The sequence below is a fragment of the Lycium barbarum genome, chromosome 10 (assembly GCF_019175385.1).
Source record: "Lycium barbarum isolate Lr01 chromosome 10, ASM1917538v2, whole genome shotgun sequence".
Classification (NCBI taxonomy): domain Eukaryota; kingdom Viridiplantae; phylum Streptophyta; class Magnoliopsida; order Solanales; family Solanaceae; genus Lycium; species Lycium barbarum.
The window spans coordinates 10,215,617-10,228,692 of record NC_083346.1 but is presented as its reverse complement, the minus strand read 5'-3'; the positions used below and the strand labels follow the sequence as shown (position 1 = coordinate 10,228,692).

At 30.6% G+C, this 13,076-nt stretch overlaps 1 protein-coding gene across 2 annotated transcripts; it reads right to left on the bottom strand.

The window, feature by feature from the left end:
• Nucleotides 1-9,559: 9,559 nt before the first annotated feature.
• On the bottom strand, nucleotides 9,560-12,857 carry LOC132615721 (bark storage protein A-like). Of its 2 annotated transcripts, none has more exons than XM_060330328.1 (6): nucleotides 12,445-12,857; nucleotides 12,238-12,305; nucleotides 11,730-11,885; nucleotides 11,303-11,509; nucleotides 10,536-10,718; nucleotides 9,560-9,875 (listed from the first exon to the last, which is right to left on the bottom strand). In XM_060330328.1, exons 1-6 carry the CDS (start codon nucleotides 12,692-12,694, stop codon nucleotides 9,699-9,701), a joined length of 1,041 nt encoding a protein of 346 aa, XP_060186311.1. In that variant the 5' UTR covers nucleotides 12,695-12,857; the 3' UTR covers nucleotides 9,560-9,698. The 2 variants fall into 2 exon arrangements, with proteins under 2 accessions (XP_060186311.1, XP_060186312.1); XM_060330329.1 differs by having other exon boundaries at nucleotides 10,536-10,715.
• Nucleotides 12,858-13,076: the final 219 nt, after the last annotated feature.

The following is a 13,076-nucleotide window of genomic DNA, read 5'->3' as shown; positions in this document are numbered from 1 at the left end:
AATACTGTAAAGTTTTTTTAAATGGTATCCTAAAATTCTTTTTTTGTTTTTAATCTGGATTAACTTAAAAAAAAAATCTGTAAAACTAATTTTTAAAAAAATCCAATTTCTAGATTTTTTTTCTTAAGAAGCGGGTTTTAAAAAATAAAAATAAATCTGATTTTTAATAAAAGCCATTTTTTCCAGATTTGTTTTTAGAAAAATCAATTTTCCAGATTGTTCTTAAAAAGTTTGCCACGTAGGCACCACATATAATAAGTTAAATGTCATGTGGCGTCCATGTCACCCAATTCTAATGACTAGGCTTGCTTATGTAGGAATATGTTAGAAATGAGGGGTATTTTTAAAACTTTGCTAACTGTAGGAGTATATTTGACTCCAACTTGTAACGGGAGGGGTAGATTTGGTCCCAACTTGTAACGGAGGGTAAAAGTAGCCAGTTTATGAAAGTAAAGGGGTATTTTTGACTCTTTTCCCTTGTATAAATCCATTCTGTGTGTTCATATGGATCTTCTACAACTTTAAATCTTTTATCCCCATTCCATTCTCTTTTATTTTTATTTTTATAAGTTTCTTGCCCGATGTTTGCTATTGGCCATTGGGATCCAGATTAAATCTAATCAGCGTCAGTAAGTCTCACGTTGAAGGGTAGCACACTTCTTAAAAAAGGCAATTCTATATCCAGGAATCGAACCAGTGACACCTCTAATTAAGGCTAAAGGAGTATTTCCATTCAATGTAATGCTACATCTTATTGAACTCTCATATTATCCTATAAAATATCTTCAACCTCATTACAGAAATGTTGATTATTCGTATAGTTGAAAACTCTCGATTGAGCTATTCTGTTGATCAATTCATTCTTATTTCATCAAGTATGGTACTGATCATCTTGCGCCCTGAGCACACAATTCAAATATTGAAACTCCGGGCATACTATTAACTAGATAACGGTACCGCGCTTCGAGCGACAGAATGTATTTTTTAAAATAAATTCCAGGATATGAAAGTGATAAGATATTACTAATAGAAAAGTAAAAGAATGTATAAGATAAAATACATATAAAAAATTAAAACAAAAAATAAATTCAAATAGATGCACTCAATAACAATTATAGATTCATAACAATAAAGTTTTGAGTAACAATTTTTCAATTGGGATGAACAGGTAACACTCATTTTATCGGAAAAAGAACGTGTAATATAAAACCTCTAGCTCTCCATTACTTTTCAAAAAGAAATGTCATAACGAAAAAATCCAGTAATAGCATCAAAATAAACTACAACCGTGTTCTTAAATGGGAATGAGCACGTAACACTCGTGTTACTGAGAAAAATAACATATTTAATATAAGACCTCCAACGTCTCATCCATATTTATATGTTTTTTCATAAATAAGAGTAATATTTATTAGTGTTTGTAATTAGAGGTAAATCTTATTCATAATTAGAAATTTTACATAAGTCCTTTGGTCTTACGAAATTCTTATTTTATTGTTGTGCATAAATAATATATTAATCATGTAAATAATACATTTATGGTTATTAATGTAATCTTTTTTTTTGGGGGTCTAAGTTATTAATGTACTCATAAGCAAACGTTATCCATAAACAAAGATATTTTTTGGTGTTACATAAGTCCTCTCATCTTCTATTAAATTGAGAATTTATAATTACGGAATATACATAAATCGGTTCGTTTGGTTCATTCTTATTCAATGGTTATTCAAAACCAATACATTAGTCATGTAAATGATACCAATATTTATAGCTAATGAACTCATAAGTAAACGTTATGCATAGTTAAAGATTTTTGGTCTTACATAAGTCCTCTCATCTTCTATTTCGATATAAGTGTTGTTCAAAAATAACAATTTTTATTGTAATAAATAATTAATACTTGTATTTAGAAATTCTTGAGATTATCAAAATAAGGTAAACAAAAAATGAAAATGAAAATTAAATAGGTGCAATGTAACCTTACGGAGTCATGGTCTATGACATTTTTTTTTTTTTTTTGAGTCTTTCTAATGAATTTTCTAAGATTCTACCAATTGTGAATGTTCAATGAACTTTGAAACGAATTAAATTTATACCAATTGTGTCTATTTACTTAACTTCTAAAATGAAAAATGGGCAGGGAGAATCGAAATTAAAATTCTTAAAAGTAAAAGTACTGCAATGAGCTCATAGAAGCAGAATTCTTTCTTTCTTTCTTCCCGTTTGGTCCTTAAAATAGTGTTGGGAGCACAATTTTTTAAGCTTAGAGATCAAGCGAACATTCGTACCTAGGCTCCCTTGTTAAATATGAAATAATTGCTACCTCAAATTTAGATGAGACTGTTAAAAATTTCGAGGTTTCTTTTAACTATAGAATACAATTCATACTATATCAAAAGGAAGTTGGGAAATGAGATTATGAAAAGAAATATAATTTTTAGTTCTAGTATTACACATAATAGAATACTCTGTCTTCCTAAAAGCTCCAAAAATATCTATATCATTCATGACAAGGCAAAAAAGAAAAAAACTTAAAAAATATACTTAATTACTGTAGCTTCTACCTTTAGTTACAACATTTTTTAGACCAATCAATTGCTTAGAGGAACATCATGTTGCTTATTGCTTAGAGGAACATCATGTTGTGACATCCGTGAAAGTGAATTATTTGTGGAGGAATGAATCCTACTATAACAGGTGTTGGATGACCATATCTTTTTACACAATATAACTTCATAACAACCTGCAAAGATAGGTGATCATTCCATTCGCAAATATGTGAATATGAAAACACTACCAAAAAAAGATAATTTGCGGAGGTTGAAAGTTGCAATTCGCGGGGGTTTTAGCCTCTGCTAATTGCTTAAGGAGGCTAAAACTCCTGTGAATTGCAACTTTCAACCTCCACAAATTACCCATTTTTTGTAATGAAAAAGAAAAAGATAAGAGAAAGTATATTAAACAATATTAACTCTCATTATATGACTTCAATTATCTTCGTATGTGAAAACTCTTCATTGGCCTCAAAACATTTCCTTTCATTCCCCAATAATACATTCTAAGAAAACGAAAAATAACTAAAGAATGAGGAAAATAAAAGAAAAAAAGAAGATTAAGAAGATTTTAGATATAAATAGATAGATTGTTGCATGTTAATCAAAATAAGATATAATATTAATAAGTAAATGAAACCACACAAAAAATAGAAAGAAGAAGATCGATTCCTTACCCAGTTTACCACAACATTGTTCACATGAAAAGAAATCAGGAGAGAAAGGTTGAGAATTCTCACCATGAGTGAGGTATAAAGATGATTTTAGGGACAAGAGATTAAGATCTTAAACTCATAGACTTGAGACACTTTCGGGACATAAGAGAAAATTGATTCTCTTTAAATAACTAAAGATCAAAACTTAATAATCAGTCCTAACTCTTAAACGTGGGGTAAGGAAAAGTTTTTTTGCCTTTACTAATAAATTTACACTTAATAGTCAGTCCTGACTCTTAAACGTGGGGTAAGGAAAGTTTTTTTTTTTTTTTTTTTTTTTTTGCCTTTACTACAAATTAATGTGGGAAATTATGCACTTAATGATAGATGATTTAATTTTCAACAAATATTTTGAGGGAAATATAAGAGAAAAAGGTCAAAAATTGAGAAAAAAGAGAAATACTAACGGAGGCCATAGAGAGGTGCCACATCACCTTGTCTATGTCTAACTTTATATTATAGGTAGATATAGATTTCAACATACACTGAATTTGTTGTTGTTGTTTATTTAATTCAGCTCCAAATAAAGAGCTTGCACAACTTAATAATAAGTTCCTACTCGTAAGACCTCTCCACTTCTTAGACCAGTTTGCTAAGATGTGTCCGGCACACATCTTTTATTTACAATATATGATAAAAACAATTAAGAAAGGATCTTTATTACTATAAATAGTCCCTAAAATATATTCAAGAAGTGTGGGTATGAATTTATTATTCATCAATAAAAGGCATAATAGGAGATATATCTTTTGCATGTTGTAATCAAAACAATGTCTGTCATCTCCTACAATCAAGGCCTGTCTTCAACATAGTCATAAATCAAGTCCAAGTATTTTGTTTTTTAAATTTAGCCACAACCCAATTAGTAATAAATATACCATTTTCTTATTTCCATCTTTAACAATAAAAGCGACCCATTGTCTTTTGCAAACCTCCTTTAAAAATTAAACATCTAAACCTATGCACTTTCTACAATCTCCCAAGAATGCATGCCATTTTTAAATCATCAACACATATATAGATACTTTGAAAGATCTACTGATTCCCCAATCTATCAATTTCTCCAGCTTTCACAGCACACGTATTCTTACAATTAGACCTTAACAATTCATTCATATAAAATAAATAGTTCTTTAATTTCAAACTCCACAACATGATCATCCATGCATGATTTGTTTCAACCTTAACAATTCATTCATATAAAATAAAAAGCTCTTTCAAACTCCACAACATGATCGATCATCCATGCATGATTTGTTTCAACCTTAACAATTCATTCATATAAAATAAAAAGTTCTTTCAAACTCCACAACATGATCATCTATGCATGATTTGTTTCAATCTTAACAATTTATTCATATAAAATAAAAAGTTCTTTCAAACTCCACAACATGATCATCCATGCATGATTTGTTTCAAACCTTAACAATGCAATAGTGAGGATGAACTTACTCCACTTGGACCACTTCCCATAAATGTCTCTCTTTCCCCTACGTTTAATTTGTCAAAAGGCACCCATAGCATGGCAGGTTTGCAGACTAAATTATTAAGATGTGTACTAGTGTAGTACCCGCGCGATGCGCGGAAATTGGTAGAAAAAGTATTATAGAAAATTATTATCTTATTTGCTTGACCATATTAAAAGTTTTATTATTTTATAAATTGTGAAATTTAAGTCATTTGATCCACGACCGTTGATTAGAAGCCCAACAGAGAAGGAAAATCATTTCCTGCTTTTAAATTCCCGTAAGATTATGTGTCATGTGCACTTAAGAGTCAGAGTATGTTATGAATCCATAAAATTACTTACCAGGATAAATGAAAATGATCATCCAGATTGTTGAATAAAAAGATATGAGTACTTCTCTTGATTTTAAGATCTTTCCACTATCACGTCCATATCTCTTGTGAATAATATTAATTATTTGTTTTCGAGACTCATTCTTCATTTTCGAGATCATATGGATTCAAACTTCAGAAGACATGTGTGAAACTATGACCGTATCATTTTAGAGCTTGAAAATCTACTACAAAGACACATTACCATTACAAAGTATAAATATGACTCTAAAAAAAGATTTTCCTTGTGTAAGAGGCAAGTCTTTTCCTTTTCTCACGTTTCAAGTTTGATCTACGGATTTCTAATTCTCCTAGTTAATGAGGATCTCAACTTTGTAATCCAAAGTTATTAAATTATTACATGAAATACTCTATTTAGTTTCAAAATTATATTATGATTTGAAACTATTTAATTAGAGTGATTAGCATATGTTTAGCTTCTTTTTGATCCAATTCAAAAGGCATGTAAACAATCAAGCTTAACCATTCATCCTTGGAACATGAAATTTAAAGTTCAATGCCAGAGATTATTTCCTTTGCAAAAAGTATACAACAGAGAGTTGGTTATTACAACTTTGAGGAACTTTTATGGTCGAGCCCACTTCAGAAAAATTTTAATAGGCCAAATAAAGAAAAGGCTTATAGAATGAAGTCCTCCAATTGTCAAAAATTATGTATTAGATTGACCAAATATATGTCATTTTTACATAAACAAACAATGGGTATTTGGTTGAACCAAATGATTCTAAGCAAATATGAAAATTTAAATATCAAAACAATTAAATTTGACGTGATATTATAAATAAGATATGACCACCACTATTAAACATGACTTATCAACTGCAACTACTCAAAAAAAACACACACAAAAATAAGGCATTCAACTGAGAAATTAAAAATTTACAACCACTTCTTCCAAACAACGAGCAGAAGCCAACAAAAAAAATAATTCAAACTACCGCTAGCAGCAGCTTAATCTTGTTAGATCAAACTTTATAAACATATCAAATTCAGATGATTAAACATTTGAATCAGCTGATGAAATTAATAAAAAGAACATTCTCAACATCACAAAGCCTAGACGAAGGGTAAAATCAAATTGAAGATACAAAGTAGTTTTTATTTTTGTTCTACGGGTAATAGATTTTTGTAACATAATGTATATATGATAGGCTATTAAGTCTTGGAAACAAAAATTGACACGGAAATCTTAACTTCACCAACACATCAAAGCCAAACAACATTCGAGTCATTGAATGAACTAACTGTTGTATAAAAACTCCTTAACAGAAGGAGTGAACTACTTACTGGTAATGGTCATGATTCATAAAGACAACTAAAATACGCAACTAAAAATAACTTAGTTTCATGACTAAATCCTGTTGCTAGAAAGTAAATATGCATTTCACTGAGTTTTTCTGTTAAACTCTCTGCAGATGCAGTCAATCGTGGATTCTTTTCTTTTTTAACCACTTTAGGAACCTTATCGCTATAGAATTTACAATTCAGGCTGTCAGCGTAATTTACTGTTGATGCCTTATTGGAGGATCTAGTCTCTTATCACACGTCTTTCTAAAGAGTAAAAGTTTAAATTCTAACCTTTTCATCCTGCACAATCAACTCAAATTCCCTTTCATCTCGTTGATGGTGACTTCCGCTAATGCAAAAGGTAGATTACACAAATAAAACCGTTAAAGAAAAAACTTTAAATAGTGTAAATTGCCTTATTAAGAGTAGTGTAAATCGTCTTGTACGTGTACGCACGCTATATATACATATGTGCTTCCAAAGTATAAGCTAATATCATTTTATCACTAAGTTAGATTTTGTTGTGTCTACAACTTAATTTTATTATTAGACTAAATAATATACAATAGAAAGACAAACAATGCACATTTCTTCTTTGTGGATTTCCATCCAAGTTAAGAAGGAGACAATTACCAAATGCTAAATCTTCATCACTCTAATGCATTACTTGTTCACTCACATTTTCATCCGGAGCTACACTCCATGTTGCCATATATAACTAACTATAAGAAGTGTGGTTCTTCTGTAATATATTGATACCCACGATCATAATTCAAGGTCATATCACTAAAAACTAATTCCTAAAGAGGAATTAAGGATTTGGTTTATAAAACAACAAAAAAATTCGAAAATAGAATTCTATATATAAATATACATATACAGACACTGTAGAGGGAGAAAGCTTATAGATAGAATCTGCTGGAAAACGGAGATTGATCTGCTGGAGACTTGATTTGTTCCTTTTTGAATCAAAACTGATGAATTAAGAGTCTGCTTTATAAAAGAATAATTATTTTTGAGAACCGAATTATATAAGATTTGAAAAAGAATCAAACTTTACCAACCACGATCTCCAAACTTGATTCCTTGTTCTGCCATGGCAACTACTACTTTGATGTGAAGAAACAAATGGAGCACACTGCAGAGAAGAAATTCAGACGGTTATATGTGAAATTGCAAGAACAACTTCCCAAAGGCAGAGTTTGTACTGTTTTCTTTTCAAAGAGTTCTATAAAGACGTGGATTATTTGAAGATAATTATCATATTAGGAAGTTTAAGAAGAACCCATGAAGAGAGGTAAAATAACCATGGAGACTCACGTCCCTATATTTGAGGCCATTCCCCTCTTATTAACAACTGATAGTCAAAATATGCGGAAAAGAAATTAGTTACCGCATGTTTTAAATTTAAATTCAAAATTGTTATCTCAATTTAAATTCAAATGCAAGTGTTTTTATATCTTAATTTAATTTTTTCCTCTTTCAAGACTAACTGATATTTTTAAAATAAGCTACCTTTTTAGAAATTATCCAAAATGCTCCATACCTAAAATAACCACGGTAAAATTTGTAAACATTTTGGAAAACATCTTTAATTTTTTCCGCATTGCTGGTATAAATTCCGAATTCCTAAATTTTAGCAACGTGCAATTATCTCCTAGGAGTATATTGTGAAAATATAGTTCCACAAAAATAGACCTTGAAACTGATTTGTGTTCAAGAACGTGTGTTTTTTAAAATTTATATAAATTCCTAAATTTTCGCAGTCTCCTAGGAGCACATTGTGAAAATATAGTTCCACAAAAAACATGTTCTTTGTAGCCAACATTTTCGTGGAAATAGAATCTGCTATAAAGAAAAAGTTAGGATAACTATACAGAAGACGAAATGGTGCAAATATTTTGGAGCACTCACAACCAAATAACTGATTTTCAATTAAAATTCATTGTTATCCAAATTATTATTATTATTATTACAATTATTATTACAGAAGACAAAATGGTGCAAATATTTTGGAGCACTCACAACCAAATAACTGATTTTCAATTAAAATTCATTGTCATCCAAATTATTATTATTATTATTATTATTATTATTATTATTATTATTATTATTAGAATTGGCCAATATTTATTCAAAACTTACTACGTGTGTCTGCTTTTTGTTATGCCACTTAAATTAATTAGTTAATAAGTTATATGTGACTATTTCTAGTTATGCCACATGGCTGAATTAGTTATTAGTTAATAGTTAATTAGTTACTAATTACATATGACATTTTTCTAGACTGCCACTTGACTTAATGTAGTGTTTTTTTTCTTGGCTTTTAATAATATATAGATATTTAAATGGAACTTAGAAAAATAGATGAACAGTTAGTCAACTTTTTATTTTGAAACGCCAAAATCATGTTTCAAGCAAATTGCTTTAGGGATAGTGACATCGATCCCCACTGGCCATACAATTATTGCCATTTATTTTCCCTGTTCCCAATTAAATAAAACATTTAAAGAAAAGGGAAGATAAAAAATTGAAACGCAAATCATTGATAACAAGTAGTCCCAGTGTCCCACTATGGGCCGTTTAATTATAATCTCCGCACAAAAATTAACATAAATTTATATGCATGTTTGGTCGAAATTTAAAGAGATTTAGTCGATATATAAAAATTAACATTAATTAATAAAATATGTAGTGGCTTCTTTTCGTTTTCTTCATAAATAATATCTATATAAGTTATGCGGGATTTATATATTATTTTATGTGAGATAAAATATGTAAAAAGAATATGAATATTAAGTAATGCATGAATTTATTTGACATGCCAGAGTTCCTTCACATGAATGAAATGACCCAGTTCTCTTTTTATTAATTTAGGTCAAAAAGATCCACCAAATCACATATTCTAATTGAATATGTTGAGTACTGGGATCAGCTCCAATCTGTTCTCTATTTGTTAATCTTTAGTAAAAAATCCAATAAATGACATATTCTAGTTGAAAATATTGAACGTTAGGATCAATTCCTATTTGTTGGGGATCATTAAAAAACTATCAAACACTAGTAAATTAGTAATGCTCAACGACTCATTTTTAGGATAGGTGATAAATATTCACGTACAGATCTAGATCAAGAGTCAGCAAGTTTAGAAAGTGTGATCTTATTATACGTATACATTTAGATATTTATTTCATACGTTACATGATTCGAGCAAAAGTAATAAGCTCAATTCAACTCACACAATAGATTCGCCTCTCATGATATTCTAGTTATTAAAAACATACTAGAAGCCAGAAACATATTTTCCTGGTAGTGACTTAATAAAACTAATGACAACTTTAGCTGTGTTTAGAGCCGCTAATGATCCAAATAATCTAATTGTGTTGTCCCCTTCTTGGGTCCCTGCTAAATCTGATAGTCCACGGATTGCGATAACTGGGTACCCACTTGACAAGCATGTCTGAACAAATCAACAAATCAGAGTTAAAAGTAGTCCAAATTAACAGCAAGATGAAGTTTACAGAAAATAGGGAAAAAAAGGAGATTTAACCCTAAAAAAAAAAAAAAAAAAAAAAACTTATATACACCGAGAGTATAAAAAAATTGTACGTTAATTGTTTGTTTTAATGCTATCCACTTTTTATGGATGGTTACATGTAGTTGAAACTCGAAAGGGGAGCTTGTATATTATGGATTCAACTAAATCCAATAGATTTGACAAAACATAAATATATGTAAAAAGTTACACTAAAATTTCAATAAATTTTTAATTTTGATCCCATAATTTCGTTAAAAACTTATAGTCTAAAGTGATCTAGTTTATATCCTATTACTATAGATAATTTTTAGGTGATCTGATAGTATAGAGATTTTTTTACACAGTGGAGTATAGAAGTTAAACTAAAAAAATAAAAGAGTTAGTTATATCCACCGGTAGTGTAAAACAAATTACACTTCTAAGTCACCTAAATGATATCTACACATAAGTCTATGTAAAATAAGAAATGTGTAATTTTGAAAATAAGATAAAATAACTGCTATAATAAGTAAAATTGATATAATAATTTTTTTTTTACATTGACAATACATATATTCCACTTAAAGAGACAAAGCAAGTTACCATGACTACAGCTGAGCTCTCCATGTCAAGTGATGTAACCCCAAATGTTTTGAAAAGGAATTGTGTGTAAGCTGCATTGTCAATGAAAAAGTTTGAAGTAGCTCCCTTGAGTCCAACAACTAGTTTTGGCTTATATGGAAGGCACAAAGTTGAATTTGCACACTGCTCCAGTTTCATCCCCTGCTAATTTCATCCAAACACATTGGAATTACATCAAAATAAGTGAAATGCCACCATTGTACCCAAATGTTTGGTCTAACTAAATCATATTTTCTTTTCCACTTTTACAAGGTAGGGATAAGGTCTGTGTACACTCTACCCTCTCCAAATCGCACCTGATGGGATTATACTGGGTTTGTTGTTGTTTTAGTTGTATAGTAAATGATGAAAACTTTGGTGAAAATCCTAATTTCGCCACTGACGGTGACTGTGGCGTATGCACCATATAAATAATGGGTTAAATTGAAACCAAACATTTTCGAACAAAGCATATATATATATACACACACACATGTTAAAAATCACTAAAATTTTAACAATTACAGTTTTAGATTTTGAAGTCATAATTTCGAAAAATGTAATGGATTCAACGGTAAAAACTTACGGATTGAAGCCATCAGATCTAAATCCTAGATCCCCTCTAATTGATGGATATAGTAATCCTGGGGGAGGTGATAGATGCCCGTTGATATAGTTAAAGTGTGTGCAAACTAACCGTACATTGAGAAAAAAAATGAAATGTCACCATTGTATGTATATAAACTTACCTGCAAATGAGAGGCTACATGAAGCCAATTCTTGGTTATGTCAAACCAAATTGGTCTTTGAGGTACATTGACCTCCCCTGAAACTGAGTAAAACTGTTCAGTGCTATACCCAACTTTCCCCAACTGATTTTCCCCTCCTTTTGGATCATTATAGCTCTTGAAATTAAATTGAGCAAAATCATTTGGTTCCATAGTTGCATTTGGTTTCTGTCCAAAACAAACAAATTTATGTGAGCAACTACTTGAGTGTGGATAAATCTGCTGCTCGAACTCTTAGAAAATACTGCCGGATATGTGTCAGATCCTCCAAAAATGGAGAATCGATAGCATCTTTCAAGACCCGATACAGGTGTGACAATATTTTTGGAGAGTCCAAACAACATAAATAAAAATACAAAAAAGGTGTTTTTTCCGAAGGGTTAATTACCAGCCAATCCCAAAGCCCTGTTTGTGCAAATTGGTATGGGATTGTGACATCTCCAATACGCATAGAACTGTTGGCATTACCAGAAATACCAAAATGGATAATTCCTTTTATGTCAAACAGATCCAACATCTGCTGTGTTGCTGCTGCTGCATTCACCTAAGGAAGCCAATCAAAACTATCAAAGCCAATCAAAACTATCTCATCAAAAATCTTTCCAAAATGGTAACTACAGTCACTCTAGTCTTACTTCCTATTTTTACAAAATTTACTGACCAACTATTAGAGCCGGATAGGCCCACTAAGTGGATAGAAGACTCGCTATCAAGAAATTTTCCATTCCCAAAATATTGGATCCAAAACAGGATGGAGAGATTCCAACCATCCCATCATGCATATTGGTTGGTCTCTTATCATCAACAAGAGGACAAGAATAACAGTAGTTTTGCTAAAAATAAGAATAAAGGACAATATCCATAGACTTGAGAGAAAAGATGTCAGAAATTTTTACCAATCCAACTCCACATTTCACATAAATGACTTTCTTTCCTTCAACCTTCCCAATCCGGAAACGTCTGCCTGCATAAATTCAGGATCTAGAGCCAGTAAGCACATAAATAGTCCTATTTCATTGCATATGTACTATTTATTTATTTGGCATAAATATACATAATTCGAGTTGAAAATAACGAATTCAGTTAAACTAACAGAACCTGACCTGATAAGTCCACAAAAGGGTGTATGGGATCAGGCCTAAAAACACCAGTTTTAAAGAAAGCTTCATCTTCTGGTGCATACACTGTAATGAGACCAAGAAAAGGGCCATTTTTATTGACCTTTTTGACAACTCTTAAAGAATTCAATCTTTCAAATGGAACTGCCTCTGCCTCTGCAGAAAAGAGAAGTGGAGGGATAAATGCTAAAGCCAATATCAAAGAAAATGGAAGGAATACTTGTTTTGCAGCCATTTTGTGAACTGTAACAAGCTTTGTTTATGGTTCCAGCTTAAGAATGTTGAATTATATATACAATAATTCACAGGAAGAAGGTGTACAAACTATTGATATAATATCTCTGTTCATCGTATTTTTATAATTCTCTAATTTCACGTTGTAAATATCATCTTCTCTGAGATAGTCCCACTTTTTCTAATGCTACATGTTACAAGTGGCTCTGGAATTTAAAAATTTAGGGCTTTTGAATTTTAATCTTTTTAAATTACTGGTTCTGTTTATATTCTTATAATTTTCTAATTTCACGTTGTAAATAGGGGGTGGGGTTCACGTGAATCCAGTAACTTTTGTTCAAACCCTATGTATACACTTAGAAATTACTAAATATCCTTAGTTA